The sequence below is a fragment of the Lynx rufus genome, unplaced genomic scaffold, assembly GCF_022079265.1.
Source record: "Lynx rufus isolate CCGP_SWC_20201006 ecotype Redwood Valley unplaced genomic scaffold, mLynRuf1.p SCAF_1, whole genome shotgun sequence".
NCBI classification, from domain to species: Eukaryota; Metazoa; Chordata; class Mammalia; order Carnivora; family Felidae; genus Lynx; species Lynx rufus.
In genome coordinates this window covers 114,365,724-114,380,971 of record NW_025814823.1, presented here as the reverse complement: position 1 = coordinate 114,380,971, position 15,248 = coordinate 114,365,724, and the positions used below count along the sequence as shown (strand labels likewise).

The 15,248-nt window shown below is 37.7% G+C and overlaps 2 protein-coding genes across 12 annotated transcripts in view; one reads left to right on the top strand and one right to left on the bottom strand.

Moving 5' to 3' along the window:
- The window catches only part of FAM13B (family with sequence similarity 13 member B), an 87,326-nt gene extending 73,705 nt beyond the window's left edge, over window positions 1-13,621 (top strand). For 9 of the 11 annotated variants that reach the window (XM_047085152.1, XM_047085142.1, XM_047085135.1 and 6 more), the window contains 7 exons: window positions 402-631; window positions 3,155-3,238; window positions 3,467-3,562; window positions 8,125-8,208; window positions 8,296-8,459; window positions 9,635-9,736; window positions 11,240-13,621. In XM_047085152.1, coding sequence (XP_046941108.1) covers window positions 402-631; window positions 3,155-3,238; window positions 3,467-3,562; window positions 8,125-8,208; window positions 8,296-8,459; window positions 9,635-9,736; window positions 11,240-11,363 — 884 coding nt within the window. In that variant the 3' untranslated portion in view covers window positions 11,364-13,621. The remainder of the gene's footprint in view (window positions 1-401; window positions 632-3,154; window positions 3,239-3,466; window positions 3,563-8,124; window positions 8,209-8,295; window positions 8,460-9,634; window positions 9,737-11,239) is intronic. The other 2 variants (XM_047085093.1, XM_047085107.1) reach the window with 2 other exon arrangements.
- The window catches only part of PKD2L2 (polycystin 2 like 2, transient receptor potential cation channel), a 43,830-nt gene continuing 40,025 nt past the window's right edge, over window positions 11,444-15,248 (bottom strand). Inside the window, exon 14 of the mRNA XM_047085163.1 lies at window positions 11,444-11,495. Coding sequence (XP_046941119.1) covers window positions 11,444-11,495 — 52 coding nt within the window. The remainder of the gene's footprint in view (window positions 11,496-15,248) is intronic.

Here is a 15,248-nt window from a genome sequence, read left to right as displayed (position 1 = left end):
ACCCTTCAGTTCCATCCACGTAGTTGCAAATGGCAGTCCCCTGTTCTCTTTATAGCACTTAGCACTCTTTGAAATTATTTTATGAATCTGATTACTTGTTTTTTGTTTTTACTTCCTTGAATATATGCTCCATGAAAACAGGGACCATGTCTCTTTGTTTATTACTGTATCACCAGTGCTTATTAGAGAATCTTTCTTTATGGTAGGTTTTCTATGAATAATGGCTGAAAGAATGAATGGTATAGCTTGCTATCTGTAGAATTTAAATATTTCATTTAACCTTGAAATATCTGAGCCTGTGTGCTGTTAATGTCTACTCTCCTGTTGTATATCATGCTTATTCTTTTGCATCTTTAACAAAGTCAATATTACTAACCTGTGGTCTTGGTTCTGAAATGTAGATGCAAAACACAAAAGCTCTGATGGAGAATTTGTACCTCAGACACGCCCACGTAGTAACACTCTTCCAAAAAGCTTTGGCTCTTCTCTAGACCATGAAGATGAAGAGAATGAAGATGAATCCAGGGTTATTCAGAAGGAGAAGAAGCCATCTAAGGAAGCAACACTTGAACTTATTCTGAAAAGACTGAAAGAAAAACGTGTTGAGAGGTGTCTTCCAGAAGATATCAAAGTAATCTTGACCTATGCTTTTTGCCCAGACTAGCCTTTAGAGTCCCTGAAACAAAATAATTACCCCAGTGGCATAGAATTGTGTAGGTGGTCTTACTGGTTTGAGGATGCTCCCCAAGTTTGCAGATAAACATGTGTTTATCTCCACACCCGAAGTGTCCAGTCATTCTGGGACTGAGTCACAGTAGTAAAACTAAGGGGCACTTGGCTGGCTTGGTTGGTAAAGCATGCGACTCTGTCAGGGGCTTGGGAGTGAGTTTGAGCCCTACATTGGGTGAAGAGACTACTCGGGAATAAGAGCTTAAAAAAAAAAAAAAGTAAAACTAAAGAAACGAGAATGCTGATCTGTTTATTTATATTGGAGACACTTGGCAAGATGAGTATATAAAGAGTGTAAACATAACTGAGCTTGAGTCTTAGCCTTGTGTCTTAATAGTTACTTGTATTGAGTTCTTAGCTTTTGCAGGCCCTGACTCATTGTGTTATTTCCATTTTGCCCCTGTGTCCTTTCAACAGTCCTATGACTCACATGGATATGATTATGTCCTTTAAAGTGCTAACACAATATGGTTGTGAGGATTAAATAAAAGAGTTTTTTCGAAGAACTGTAACTCAATAAAGCCCATTCCTAGGACAGTCCTGGTCAGAGCATTTAGCAATCCAAATTATTTATCAGATGAGATTTGCTGAGAGAATACAGAGTTGGTCTCAGGTGAACTTTTGTGTAGGCAGTGATGAGCCCTGATCCTGATGCTCATCCCTAGCTTGACAACAGAGTACACCTTTCTCAAAAACGAAATATTGGAAGTGTTTGTCTCCCTTGAACAGGGCTAGATTAGAATTTTTAATCACTTCCCTCCCTCCACTTTTCTTATTTTTCAGTTTTGTGTTCGATCAGCCAACCTCCTGTCCCCTCTCTCCACCCAGTTTTTTAGAGATGATTTTTTTTTTTTTAGTATATGAAATTTATGGTCAAATTGGTTTCCATACAACACCCAGTGCTCATCCCAAAAGATGCCCTCTTCAGTACCCATCACCTACCCTCCCCTCCCTCCAACCCCCTATCAACCCTTGGTTTGTTCTCAGTTTTTAAGAGTCTCTAGAGGTGATTTTGATTGGATCATCGTAATTTGAATTCATTGTCTTAGGTTTAAGGTGCTGGCTTGAGGTTGAAATCACAGTGTTTTATAGGCTATCCCTAGCTGTCCTCTACTGGATGTGTATAATCTAATGTATTAGTTATAGGAAGATATTATCCAGTGAATTTTTTTTTTTTTTTTTTAATTTTACCTCTCTTCCACTCTGGTGAGAAACATAGATTGTCTCACCCTGGGAGTAAGTAGAGAGTCTATTTGGTCTGGTGTTCAAAAGGCTGTTCAGTGGAACATCGGTTTGTTGAGATGTTAAAAGGTGGTCCTCTGGAACAAAGTGGGAAGGTTCTGTGGGCAAATAAATTTGGGATGTCTTTCCTCTGTTACAGTTTAGAGTACTGAAAGATAGGAGATGAGTATTGCATGTAAAGAAAGCATCATATAGGAAGGGAAACTGAGCTTATATAGTAGAAGTCTAGGTCACAAATTGGCAGTGTTTCACTTTTTCAAGATTTATCTACTATACTGCTGCCAGATTTTCTTAATAGTTTAGTAGAAATGCTAGATTATTAGATCTGTGCTATTGTGTGTGTGTGTTTTATGTGTGTATATGAAATTATAGTTACAATGCTAATAGAAGATTGCAAAATTAAACAATAGGCATTTGTGTGTGCCTGTTGTGTGGTAGGTAGGCACTATTATAAATGCCTTTGTAACATATTAACTCATTTAGTCCTCAGTAAAGCCCTATGAGGTAGGGTCTAGTATCCCTATTTTATAGATTAGAATATTGGACAAAAAGAATTTAACTTACCCAAGGTCACTAAGCCAGTATTCATAATTTATTTAGGTAAAATATAAATAAGCCACCAAAGAGGGTTGGTACCTCCTTATTAGAAGACCACATTCGAAAAATGTCTGCAAATCTGTAAGGAAAGGCTGCGTTCTTTTTTTAAAAATATTTTTTAAAAAAAATTTTTTTTTTTTCAACGTTTATTTATTTTTGGGACAGAGAGAGACAGAGCATGAACGGGGGAGGGGCAGAGAGAGAGGGAGACACAGAATCGGAAACAGGCTCCAGGCTCTGAGCCATCAGCCCAGAGCCCGACGCGGGGCTCGAACTCACGGACGGCGAGATCGTGACCTGGCTGAAGTCGGACGCTTAACCGACTGCGCCACCCAGGCGCCCCTAAAAATATTTTTTTTAAGTAATCTTTATATCCATCATGGGGCTCAAAGTCACAACCCCAAGATCCAGAGTTGCATACTAACAGACTGAACCAGCCAGGTGCCCCAGGAAAGACTATTATTCTAGGCTGGAGTGGTGATTGGCTGCCCTTTTGCCCTAATTATTTACGTTGTGGGGATGATGAAAATCATGATGATGCCAGTGAGAGTGGTTTTTTATTTTATTTTTTTCTTTTAAATTGTAGAAAATGACAAAAGATCACTTGATAGAAGAGAAAACTTCTCTCCAGAAAAGTCTTCTTTACTATGAAAGTCAACATGGAAGGCCGGTAAGTGTCTCTTGCTAAAAACATTTGATTTTCCATCTTAAAAAAGATCACGAATCTCCTTTGTGGCCCACATCTGCAGAGCTGTTTTATAGAGCACTGTTTCCTGCATTCATGAGATTGCCTATTTATTTAAAATAACTTCTTAAAAATTGGGTGAAAGTCATATTGCTTAATGCTTTGGACTTCAAATTTTTGATGACTAGGTAATTGCCATTTTCCTTGCTTTAGGTGACCAGGGAAGAAAGACACATTGTGAAACCTCTCTATGAGAGATACAGACTTGTAAAACAGATGCTGACAAGAGCTAGCATCACTCCTGTCCTTGTGAGTAAAACACACAAAGCTTTATCTAGTTCGTTTTACCAAGGCCTACCCTTTAAAAAATACTTTTATGGTGGTATATTGGAGAAATACACAGCTAAAGTAGCAAGAATTGTATATGTAAGGTGAGGTTACTGTTTTTAGAAGATAGGAAGTTAACAATCAGTGTGTACCTCCCATCTCCCAGGCACTTGTAAAAGCGCTCTATGTATATCATAAAAGAAGATGTTATTAAATCTTGACAAGTCAGAACAGGTAGCAGATAATAGCCTCCTTTTCACACATGATGAAACTGGGGCTAAGGAGTGATACACCCAGGGTCAGCTACGTTGTGGAATTAAAAAAAACGATTCCTTCCTTCCTTCCTTCCTTCCTTCCTTCCTTCCTTCCTTCCTTCCTCCCTCCCTCCCTCCCTCCCTCCCTCCCTTCCTTTCTTCCTCTCTTCCTTTCTTCCTCTCTTCCTCTCTCTCTCTTCCTTTCTTTCCCTCCCTCCCTCTCTTTTCTCTTCCCTTCTCTTTCTCTCTCTCTCCCTCCCTCTCTCTCCCCCTCTCTTCTCGCTCCCTTCCCCTTCCCTTCCCCTTCCCATTACAAGTGGGGAAGGGCAAAGGGAGAGGAAGAAAGATTCTTAAGCAGGTCCATGCCCAGCACACAGCCTGATGCAACATGGGGCTCACATGGGACTCGATCTCACAACCATGACCTGAGGTGAAATCAAGAGTTGAATGCTTAACCAAATGAGCCAGCAGGTGTCCCCCACAAAAAACAAATTTCAGACCCTGGCCTAGTTTCTTTCAATTTAAATGTGCGCGCGTGTGCGCGCGTGTGTGTTTTAATATGAAATTTATTGTCAAATTGGTTTTCTTACAATACCCCTTACTCATCCCAACAGGTGCCCTCCTTAATACCCATCACACACTTTCCCCTCCCTCCCATCCCCCAACAACCCTCAGTTTATTCTCAGTTTGTAAGAGTCTCTTATGGTTTGCTTCCCTCCCTCTCTTTTTTTCCCCTTCCCCTCCCCCATGGTCTTCTGTTAAGTTTCTCAGGATCCACATAAAAGTGAAAACATATGGTATCTATTTTTCTCTGTATGACTTATTTCACTTAGCATCACACTCTCCAGTTCCATCCACGTTGCTACAAAGGGCCATATTTCATTCTTTCTCATTGCCAAGTAGTATTCCATTGTATGTATAAACCACAACTTCTTTATCCATTCATCACTTGATGGACATTTTGGCTCTTTCCATGATTTGACTATTGTTGAAAGTGCTGCTGTAAACATTGGGGTACAAGTGCCCCTCTGCATCAGCACTCTTGTATCCCTTGGGTAAATTCCTAGCAGTGCTATTGCTGGGTCATAGGGTAGATGTATTTTTAATTTTTTGAGGAACCTCCACACTGTTTTCCAGAGTGGCCGCACCAGTTTGCATTCCCACCAACAGTGCAAGAGGGTTCCCGTTTCTCCACATCCTCTCCAGCATCTATAGTCTCCTGATTTGCTCATTTTAGCCACTCTGACTGGCATGAGGTGATATCTGAGTGTGGTTTTGATTTGTATTTCCCTGATGAGGAGTGATGTTGAGCATCTCTTCATGTCCCTGTTGGCTATATGGATGTCTTCTTTAGAGAAGTGTCTGTTCATGTTTTCTGCCCATTTCTTCACTGGATTATTTGTTTTTCAGGTGTGGAATTTGGTGAGCTCTTCATAGATTTTGGATACTAGCCCTTTATCCGATATGTCATTTGCAAATATCCTTTCCTATTCCATTGGTTGCCTTTTAGTTTTGTTGATTGTTTCCTTTGCTGTGCAGAAGCTTTTTATCTTCATGAGGTCCCAGTAGTTCATTTTTGCTTTTAATTCCCTTGCCTTTGGGGATGTGTCAAGTAAGAAATTGCTGTGGCTGAGGTCAGAGAGGTTTTTTCCTGCTTCTCCTCTAGGGTTTTGATGGTTTCCTGTCTCACATTCAGGTCTTTCATCCACTTTGAGTTTATTTTTGTGAATGGTGTAAGAAAGTGGTCTAGTTTCATTCTTCTGCATGTTGCTGTCCAGTTCTCCCGGCACCATGTGTTAAAGAGACTGTCTTTTTTCCATTGGATGTTCTTTCCTGCTTTGTCAAAGATGAGTTGGCCATACTTTTGTGGGTTCAATTCTGGAGTCTCTGTTCTATTCCATTGGTGTATGTGTCTGTTTTTGTGCCAATACCATGCTGTCTTGATGGCTTACAGCTTTGTAGTAGAGGGTAAAGTCTGGGATTGTGATGCCTCCCGCTTTGGTCTTCTTCAATATTACTTTGGCTGTTCTGGGTCTTTTGTGGTTCCATACAAATTTTAGGATTGCTTGTTCTAGCTTCGAGAAGAATGCTGATGCAATTTTAATTGGTATTGCTTTGAAGGTGTAGATTGCTTTGAGTAGTATTGACATTTTAACAATATTTACTTTTCCAATCCATGAGCATGGATTGTTTTTTCCATTTCTTGGTATCTTCTTCAATTTCCTTCATAAGCTTTTTCAGCATACAGATCTTTTACATCTTTGGTTAGGTTTATTCCTAGGTATTGTAGGATTCTTGGTACAGTTGTAAATGGGATCAGTTTCTTTATTTGTCTTTCTGTTGCTTCATTATTAGTATATAAGAATGCAACTGATTTCTGTACATTAATTTTGTATCCTGCGACTTTGCTGATAAATTCATGTGTTTGAAACACATTAGTTTTGCAGTGTGGAGTTTCCTCAGAAAATTAAAAATAGACCTACCCTGTGACCCAGCAGTAGCACTGCTAGACATTTACCCAAGGGATACAGGAGTACTGATGCATAGGGGCACTTGTACCCCAATGTTTATAGCAGCACTGTCAACAATAGCCAAATTGTGAAAAGAGCCTAAATGTCCATCAGCTGATGAATGGATAAAGAAATTGTGGTTTATATACACAATGGAGTACTACATGGCAATGAGAAAGAACGAAATATGGCCCTTTGTAGCAACGTGGATGGAACTGGAGAGTGTGATGCTAAGTGAAATAAGCCATACAGAGAAAGACAGATACCATATGTTTTCACTCTTATGTAGATCCTGAGAAACTTAACAGAAACCCATGGGGGAGGGGAAGGGAAAAAAAAAAAAAAGAGGTTAGAGTGGGAGAGAGCCAAAGCATAAGAGCCTCTTAAAAACTGAGAACAAACTGAGGGTTGATAGGGGGTGGGAGGGAGGGGAGGGTGGGTGATGGGTATTGAAGAGGGCATTTTTTGGGATGAGCACTGGATGTGGTATGGAAACCAATTTGACAATAAATTTCATTTAAAAAAAAAAAAAACAAAGTTAAGCCAAGACAGTTTGATAGGAAAGAATAATTTTTTTCAGCAAATGTTCTTGAGACCATTGAGTATTCACATGCAAAAAAAAAAAAAAAAAGCATGAATGTAGACCCTTATCTCACACAAAATTTAACTCAGAATGGTTCATTGACCTAATTGTAAGAGCTAAAACTATAAAAGTCATAGGAAATAGAAGAATAAATCTTTGCAATCTTGAATTAGGCCGGGTTTTCTTGGATATGACAGCAAAAACACTGTCAAAAAAAAAAATTAAAATAAATTGGACCTCATCAAAATTAAAAAGAAAATCGTGCATAAAAGGACATTTTGAAGTGAAAAGACAACCAACAGAATGGGATAAAATGTTTGTAAATCATGTATCTGATAAGGGACTGGTACCAGAATATATAAAGAACTCTTAGAGTTTAATAATAAAAAGTTAAATAACCCAATTAAAAAGTGGACAAAGGATTTGAATGAACATTTCTTCAGCGATCTATAAGTGGCCATTAGGCACTTGAAAAGATGTTCAGCATCATTAGTTATTAGGAAATGCAATAAACCACATTCACATACCACTTTATACCCACTAGTATGGCTTTAATGAGAAAAGGTAACCGTGTTGACAAGGATGTGGAGAAATTGGAATGCTTACACACTGCTGATAGAATGTTAAATGGTGCAGCTACTTTCATAACTAGTTTGGCAGTTCCTCAAAAGGTTAAACATAGAGTTGCCATCTGACCTAGCAATTCTCCTTCTAGGTATATGCCTCAGAGAATTGAAAATATGTCTGTACAAAAACTTGTACACAATTGTTCATACAGCATCATTCCTAATGGCTAAAATATAGGAAAAAACCCACATGTCCAGCAACTGATAGATACACAAATTGTGCTTTACCCAAATATTGGAATATCAGTTAGCCATAAAAAGGGAAAATGAAAGCTATTGACAGCTATTGTTAAAAAGGCAAATGCTCCAAATAAAATTGCATGTAATACTTTCTTTTTTAAAAAATATTTATTGAATGAGCTCTTTTAGAGTATCCAGACATAAATGAACATTTAGCACTCTTGTGCATACATAATAAAACATAAACAAAATTAAATTTACTAAGGAATCCTAAAAATTTTATTTCATGTGGTTAAGATTTTGAAAATAAAAGTTTTATATTTGTTCATAGTGAATGAAGCTTCCTTGAATGCTTTAAATATTTAAAGTGTAAACCATTTTTATGTTACAGGGATCTCCATCTACCAAGCGAAGGGGTCAGATGTTACAACCAATCATAGAAGGAGAAACTGCCCATTTTTTTGAAGAAATCAAGGTAATCCTTAAGAGAATTCATTCTCTGATGTCTTTCTTAAGGAAAAAGTTGAGTCATGGCTTGTTTATCTGTTCAATAACTTTTTAGGAAGAAGAAGAAGATGGTGTTACTCTGTCCTCTGAGCTAACTGATATCTTGAAAACTGCTGTGCAGGCACAGTCTTCATTGGAAAACTCTGAATCTGATGTTGAAGAAAATCAGGAAAAACTGGCTCTGGATCTCCGATTGTCAAGTACTCGAGCAGCTTCTATGTATGTTTGCTGGTTTGTGATTTTAACCTATTTGTATAATAAAATTTACATGCTGGTGTAAATATTAAGTAAACAAGAACTTGGAGGGAATTAATGTAGTGCTTCAGATATGGACCCTTTTTAGAGTGTGATTTATAAATCACTTACTGTGTTTTAAAAATTAAAGAAACTAAAATCCTGCATTTGCTTCATAACGGAGTACAGGAATCAGCTAGTTAGGTTTGTTTTCTCTCTCAGCTTCTTTCCCTGGTATGGTGTGTAACTGGTTTTCAGCCCTGGCTTCACTTTTTTTTTTTCTTTTTTTTTTTTAATTGAGGTATAACCAACATGCTCTATTAGTTTCAGGTTGGTGTACACCATATTGACTTGACAATTCTATATATTACTCAGTGCTCACCACAGCAAGTGTGGTCACCATACAATGTTATTGTAGTATTATTGACTACATTCCCTGGGCTGTACTTTCCGTCTTTGTGACTTACTTATTTTATAATTGGAAGTTTGTGCCTCATTCAGATCCCGTTCACCTATTGTATCTATCTCCTCACCTGTCTACCTCCCTCACAGCCACCCAGTTTGTTCTCTGTATTAATGAGACCTCTATTATTTGTTCATTTTGGTTTTTAGAGTCCACAAATAAGTAAAATCATAGGGTATTTGTCTTTATCTCTCTGACTTAATTCATTTAGCATTATATACCCATTAGTTTCATCCATGTTGTTGCAAATGGCAAGATCTCCTTTTTTATGGCCCAGTAATATTCCTGTGTGTGTGTGTGTGTGTGTGTGTGTGTGTGTGTGTGTGTTTATGTACACCACATCTTCTTTATCCATTACTCTACTGATGGACACTTGGATTGCTTCCATATCTTGGCTATTGTAAATAATGGTGCAGTAAACATAAGGGTGCCTATCTCTTTTCAAATTAGGGTTTTTGTTTTCTTTTGGTAAATAGGAGTGGAATTACTGGATCATATGGTAACTTCTGTTTTTAATTTTTTGAGCAGTCTCCATATTGTTTTCCACAGTAATGCTAGTTTCACTTTAAGATTACCTAGGGAAAAAGTTTTTTTAAATACTGCTGTAGAGGTGCCTTTAGTTTGCAGCCAGTGTTTGAACCCCTGGTAAGAGTCAAAATGTTCTTTCAATAATGTTTTCTTTCCATTTAAATTTCAGGCCTGAATTACTGGAACAACTTTGGAAAGCTAGAGCTGAAAAGAAGAAGCTACGTAAAACGTTACGGGAATTTGAAGAAGCATTTTATCAACAGAATGGAAGGTTTGTTGAACATCACAAAATTGAGTCTTCCTTCTTCCTTTTTTTTTTTTTTTTAATTATTTTACAATGTTTATTTATTTTTGAGAGAGAGACAGACAGACAGAGCACCAACGGGGGAGGGGCAGAGAGAGAGGGAGACACAGAATCTGAAGCAGGCTCCAAGCTCTGAGCTCAACACAGAGACCCATGTGGGGCTCGAACTCACGAACCATGAGATCATGACCTAAGCCAAAGTCAGACACTTAACCTAATGAGCCACCCAGGTGCCCCGAGTCTTCCTTCTTCTTAAACTTAAGGGCTTATATGGTAAATTAAAGGAATATATAGGAATAGAAATAAATTGTGCACATAAGCATGTTATCATTGAAAAAAAAAAGTAGAAAACATTCCTTTTTACTTGGAAGTCCTGCTATTAATGGCAAGAAAAAGAGCTAGGGGAGCAATACCTGATAAAATATTTCAGAGTTGTTCTAGAGGGGCTTGGTTGAGTGGCAGTTATGTTGTGTTTTTTAATTCTACATCCTCACCCTTTTGGCAGTGTTTGTGAAACAAAAGGTTTTTCCTTTTGTAAAGGGTCCTGTGACAGCTAGTGTGGATCCTTACACTAAGACTGTGGCTACTTAGGCTGCATGTTGGGCCATTCCAGGCTTCGCATTTTCAGGGTGTGCAACAGGGTGCCAGTCAATAGTGTGGCTCCTAGAATACAGTATGGCATGTGTTTTTATCTAACTGGGGCACAGTTGACTCAGTGGAACTCTTTAAGAAAAATACATTCTAGTTCAGATGATGGACAGAAATGAATGTTATCTCAGACCTCAGAAAAGTTTCTCCATGTATGTAACTGGGTGGTCTTAACAAGCCAGTAGCTATATTACAAATTCCAAACTGTGTTTACTTTGAGAATTTTCTATATAGTGGGCAAAAATGGTTAAAAAACACTCAGTGTAAGAATGCATTTTTTCAAGTACCTTCTTATTCTTTGCCTTAATGGAAGGAAACTTTTTTGTAATTATACTTAGGATGGTTTGATGCTTTACCTAGAGATTAAACTGAATTGGATTGGGTCATTAATATAAAGTGAGAAAACTGCTTTTTTCTGTGTGTAAGATCTTTTACTTCTCAATTCACTGAAGCCATAGTACAGTAAATGTATGAAATTACTGACTGTAATCCTCTAGCACTTGACATACACTTCCAGACCTGACAGAGTCTAGCAGCGCGTGTCTTACTAAAGTATTTGGCTTCTGCTGGTTCTCTGCAATGAACATCGATAAGTATAACATTATTGAATCTGTCACTAGAGAAATTCATCAAAAAAAGTATTTTAGGATTGTTCCTTGGGGATGGGGTGTGGGGAATTAGTGCAGTAATCTATCTTCTTGCAGAGCAGTTTTTTTATTTGAATTTGCATTTGGCAACATTGTGTCTCACATCAGGACAAGTTCTGGGACTTTATTTTTCAGATGATCTCCAGAATATTACAGATTTTATTTTCTTCCCTAGGAATGCCCAGAAGGAGGATCGTGTTCCAGTGCTTGAGGAGTACAGGGAGTACAAGAAAATTAAAGCCAAACTTAGGCTTCTTGAAGTTCTTATCAGCAAACAAGATTCTTCAAAATCCATATAAAATATACTCCTTGAAAACATCATAAAAATCAGTTGTATTCCCTGAAGCAATCATCGTGTGTACTTGGCTGGTACTTGAGTTCATTTTGTCAGGCACTCAGAAAGTATCACTTTGTACTTGGTTGTGGTGCCACTAGAGAATGATGGGAGGGTAAGTAGACCCTCTCTAGGGAGCGTGGTGTTCCATATTAACCACAGACTGTCCTCTTCACCTTTAGCAAACATCAGTTTTCTTCATTGTTTTGTACTACAGATACATCCTGTTAGCAAAAGACTAGTACTTTATTCTTTCAACTTCAAGAACTTTGGAGATACAAGCTTTTTGTTGTTACCAACTTTGCTTTTATTATTATTTTTTTAATTACTGAAGAAAATTGAGAGGAACATCTTCACATTGAATTCTTCGGTTGCCTTTTTCTTACAGAATGACTGAAAATTTGAAAGAAAAGCCTATAAATGTGCACATATGCAACTATGTCTTATGTTTTCTTAGAAAACCAAACTCAAACTGAAATTTCAAGTCCTACTGTGGAACACATTTCTGTTTAATTTCCAAAGTGAAAGTTTCTCACAGGTTATATGTTAGCAAAATTTTGCAATTCAGTGGTCACACAGCTCCTGGATGAAGATAACAGAGGGCACACCAAAAAGTGACCTTGTTTATTAGTATAGTGAACACACACACCACACATCACACACAGAACTGAATCATTTCACATGCTGCCTATGGGACATAAGTTACTGTTTGTTTCCTCAGTTATTCTTTTTGAGCTGGTGATGATGTGATTTGTCTGCATCAGATCCTGTACTTTTTCCTCCCACCCACCTCCAGATAATGTGAGAAAATAGCCATGTCTGTGTAGGAACACTGATGGTGCTCAGATTTGTGTGTTCAATCAGATGGGCCTAAGTTGGCAAAAGAGTCATTATGCGTGAATCAAATCTGTTCTTAACAAGGGCTATACCACTGCATTTTTTACATGTACCTTCCGGGGGTCACATCATTTTTTTTTTTTCTCTTTTAATTGGCAAAATCCATGAAGAAAACATCCTCTAACAGGACCACTTTGGCTCAGCACATGGTATTTAAGGCAGCTGTGTAGTGGTGTTCAAAGATGTCTAGTGGTATGCCCCTTGTCATATACTCTAAGCTGATTTTTTGTTCTTTGGCTTTGCATGGCTTTCCTTCAAGTACTCTTCTGGTATCATTCTGCTCATCGTTTTCACAGAATGGTGACTTTATTTGGGCTAACAGTAGTAATAGCATATTCTGGTCAGGCTTAATCTAAGTGTTAATTCTTTTCTTGGTGCTTTTTTGGATTGATGAGTGTCTCACTTTGTGCCCATGGTTTGCATGCATTGACTCATGCGTGATTTTCTTAACTAGCTAATATTAACAGTTCCATGTAAAAATGGACCTCTGCAACATTCTTTAATAAAAGTGAGGGAAGCACGAACCTCAGACTTGCAGCACTATTACATAGTAAGCACATGAAGTAGCTTGATAATAAGTAGTGTTTCTAGTGTTTCACATTCCACCTATGTGTGCAATGCCTTTTTCGGGGGGAGGGAATGTTCATTGGTGGTGAACATGTAGTTTTACTGGGGAATAAAGCACTAAATCCAGCCCTTTTTGTGTGGTTTCCTTTTGGTATGCCTAGGTTGTTCATAACGTATACCTAGAAAAATGAAATTGAAAATGCCAAAACAAGTATCATATCACTTTGATTTGAATCCAGCATGCAGTGTGCATTTATTTCTTTCAGTCTCCAGACAGGAGTGTATCCAAACATCTAATTTAATGTGCACTGTGTATTGTTTTATATGAATGTTTATATATACCACATGCAAAAATGTCCATATGCACTATTTAAATGTTTTAAATAATATATTCCTTCTTTATAATGCTAAATCTATATGAGTACCATATTTTTATAAGTCAGTGGCCTGACTGGTTTCATTTTAGAATTAACAGCTGCTTCATGGTGTTGATTATTCACTGTTAATGTTTGGCTGCGAGTAGAATAGATAAAAGTAGCATGGCAGCACTTACGCTATGTGACAGTACTTGTGTGTCATAGTTGAGCAGTAGGTGGTAGAACTAGGCAGTTTGTGATGAGTTTTACTTTGGTACAAGTAAAAACAGTATATCTATATACAAATAATATATAGATATATATGACCACCAATATAATCGCATTGCTGTGTCTGGCACTTCATTGTATAGACTTTTGTAATAAAAGAACTTGAATGTTCTAAGTCATTGTAAATGTTTTTTGTTTTCACTAGATGTTAAAAGACAAAAAATAGAGACCTCAAGTGTTTCTTTGCCTTAATGTTCTTGGGCTTTGTTGGAATTACCTCATTCAGGGACCACGGGGGGACAACATGGTTACTAAGCCACTTGGCTGGCTACAGCTCTGGGGAGTGGTAAGACTAGGGAAGGCCATGTTGTTAAATGCCTTGTGGAAGTCTAGAAGATGCAGAGAGAACAGTCAGCATTTCTTGTTGGAATGAATTATTCTATTAAGCATACTTGAGGTACAGTTTCTAAGAAAAGAGCGTGCATGGCTGGCTTGAGGAAGGTGGGTAGATTTAAAATCTATTGAGCACCAATGTGGAAATTGAGTATGATGGTGAGATGATGTTGTTTGGGCCAAGAGAACATATGGCTCTTCCAGGAGGACTTATGTAACGTGCTAAAAATATAGAAGAGTTACCTCACACAACTTTACGACCACTCAGACAGGGGTTTTGCAGCACCCTCATTCATATTTCTCATACATTAAGTTGACTTCTCATAACTCTGATACTCCTACCTTGCTCTTTGTTTTTACAGTATATTTTGCTTTTAGAGTAGTTGAGGAAATACTTAGGAAACTTTAAATGTGTTACTTTAGAATCTTTCTAGATGAATTTCCAGTTTGAAAATATTAGTGAAAATTCTGTAGATGATTGGTAAGTTTGTTCTTGTACACTTTAGCTTTTTCTAGATGACCTCAAACTGGGAGGAATGGAGGTGAGATTACTTTATTTGGGGTCTTATATAATGGTTTTCCAGAATCATAGGTATTTATTAATTTATTTATGGCCAGGACAAGTTATAACATGGTACATGATGAAAACACCTAACGGTTCCTATACTCTAGGTAACATTGAGAAAACTGCTTATGACCTATTAGAGACCTGCCCCATGAACTATATGCAGCATTTGATACTTTAACTCCACATTCCTAGAATTTAATAATAAATCTCATTATAAAATCATTTACGTGTACTGGTGTGTATACTCTGGAAGTGTGCTGTTTGGATTGCACAGTGGGGCCCATTCAGGGGTACTTAATTTCTGGAAATCTTTTGGTGAAATCATTTTGGTAATTATACTCTGATGATAGCTTGATGATAGGTGGTACAGTGTTTTTAAAGTGTACCTGACATGGGTACATGTTTAGGAAATAATTCAGTACAGGGATAAATCTTTGTTACAAATGCTCAATGATTGTATCACAGATTCTCACCCGCACTTGTCTTAATTTTGTAGAGCTGAAATCCTTCTCATCACTCGGTTTAGTTTTAAACTGACGTAGTGTAATTCTTTCTCCAGCTCCACGGCATATAAAAAGAGTCTGCAGGATAATTTAGAAGGAAGCAGAGAATGGGTCAGTAACATGCCTTCGTGCATAGAGAGACAGCAGGTTATTAGTGCCTTTTGTGAAGTACTTGGGGTGGGAAGATAATACTTTAAGCTTCTAAAACATGCCTAGTAGGGCCAATTATGGATCTTATATTCTAAAATAGTGGAGAACAGGGTCTGCTGTGCATATTAAATATAAATGGCAGTTCCCGTTAAAAAACTTAAAAGGGGGAGCACCTGGGTGGTTCAGTC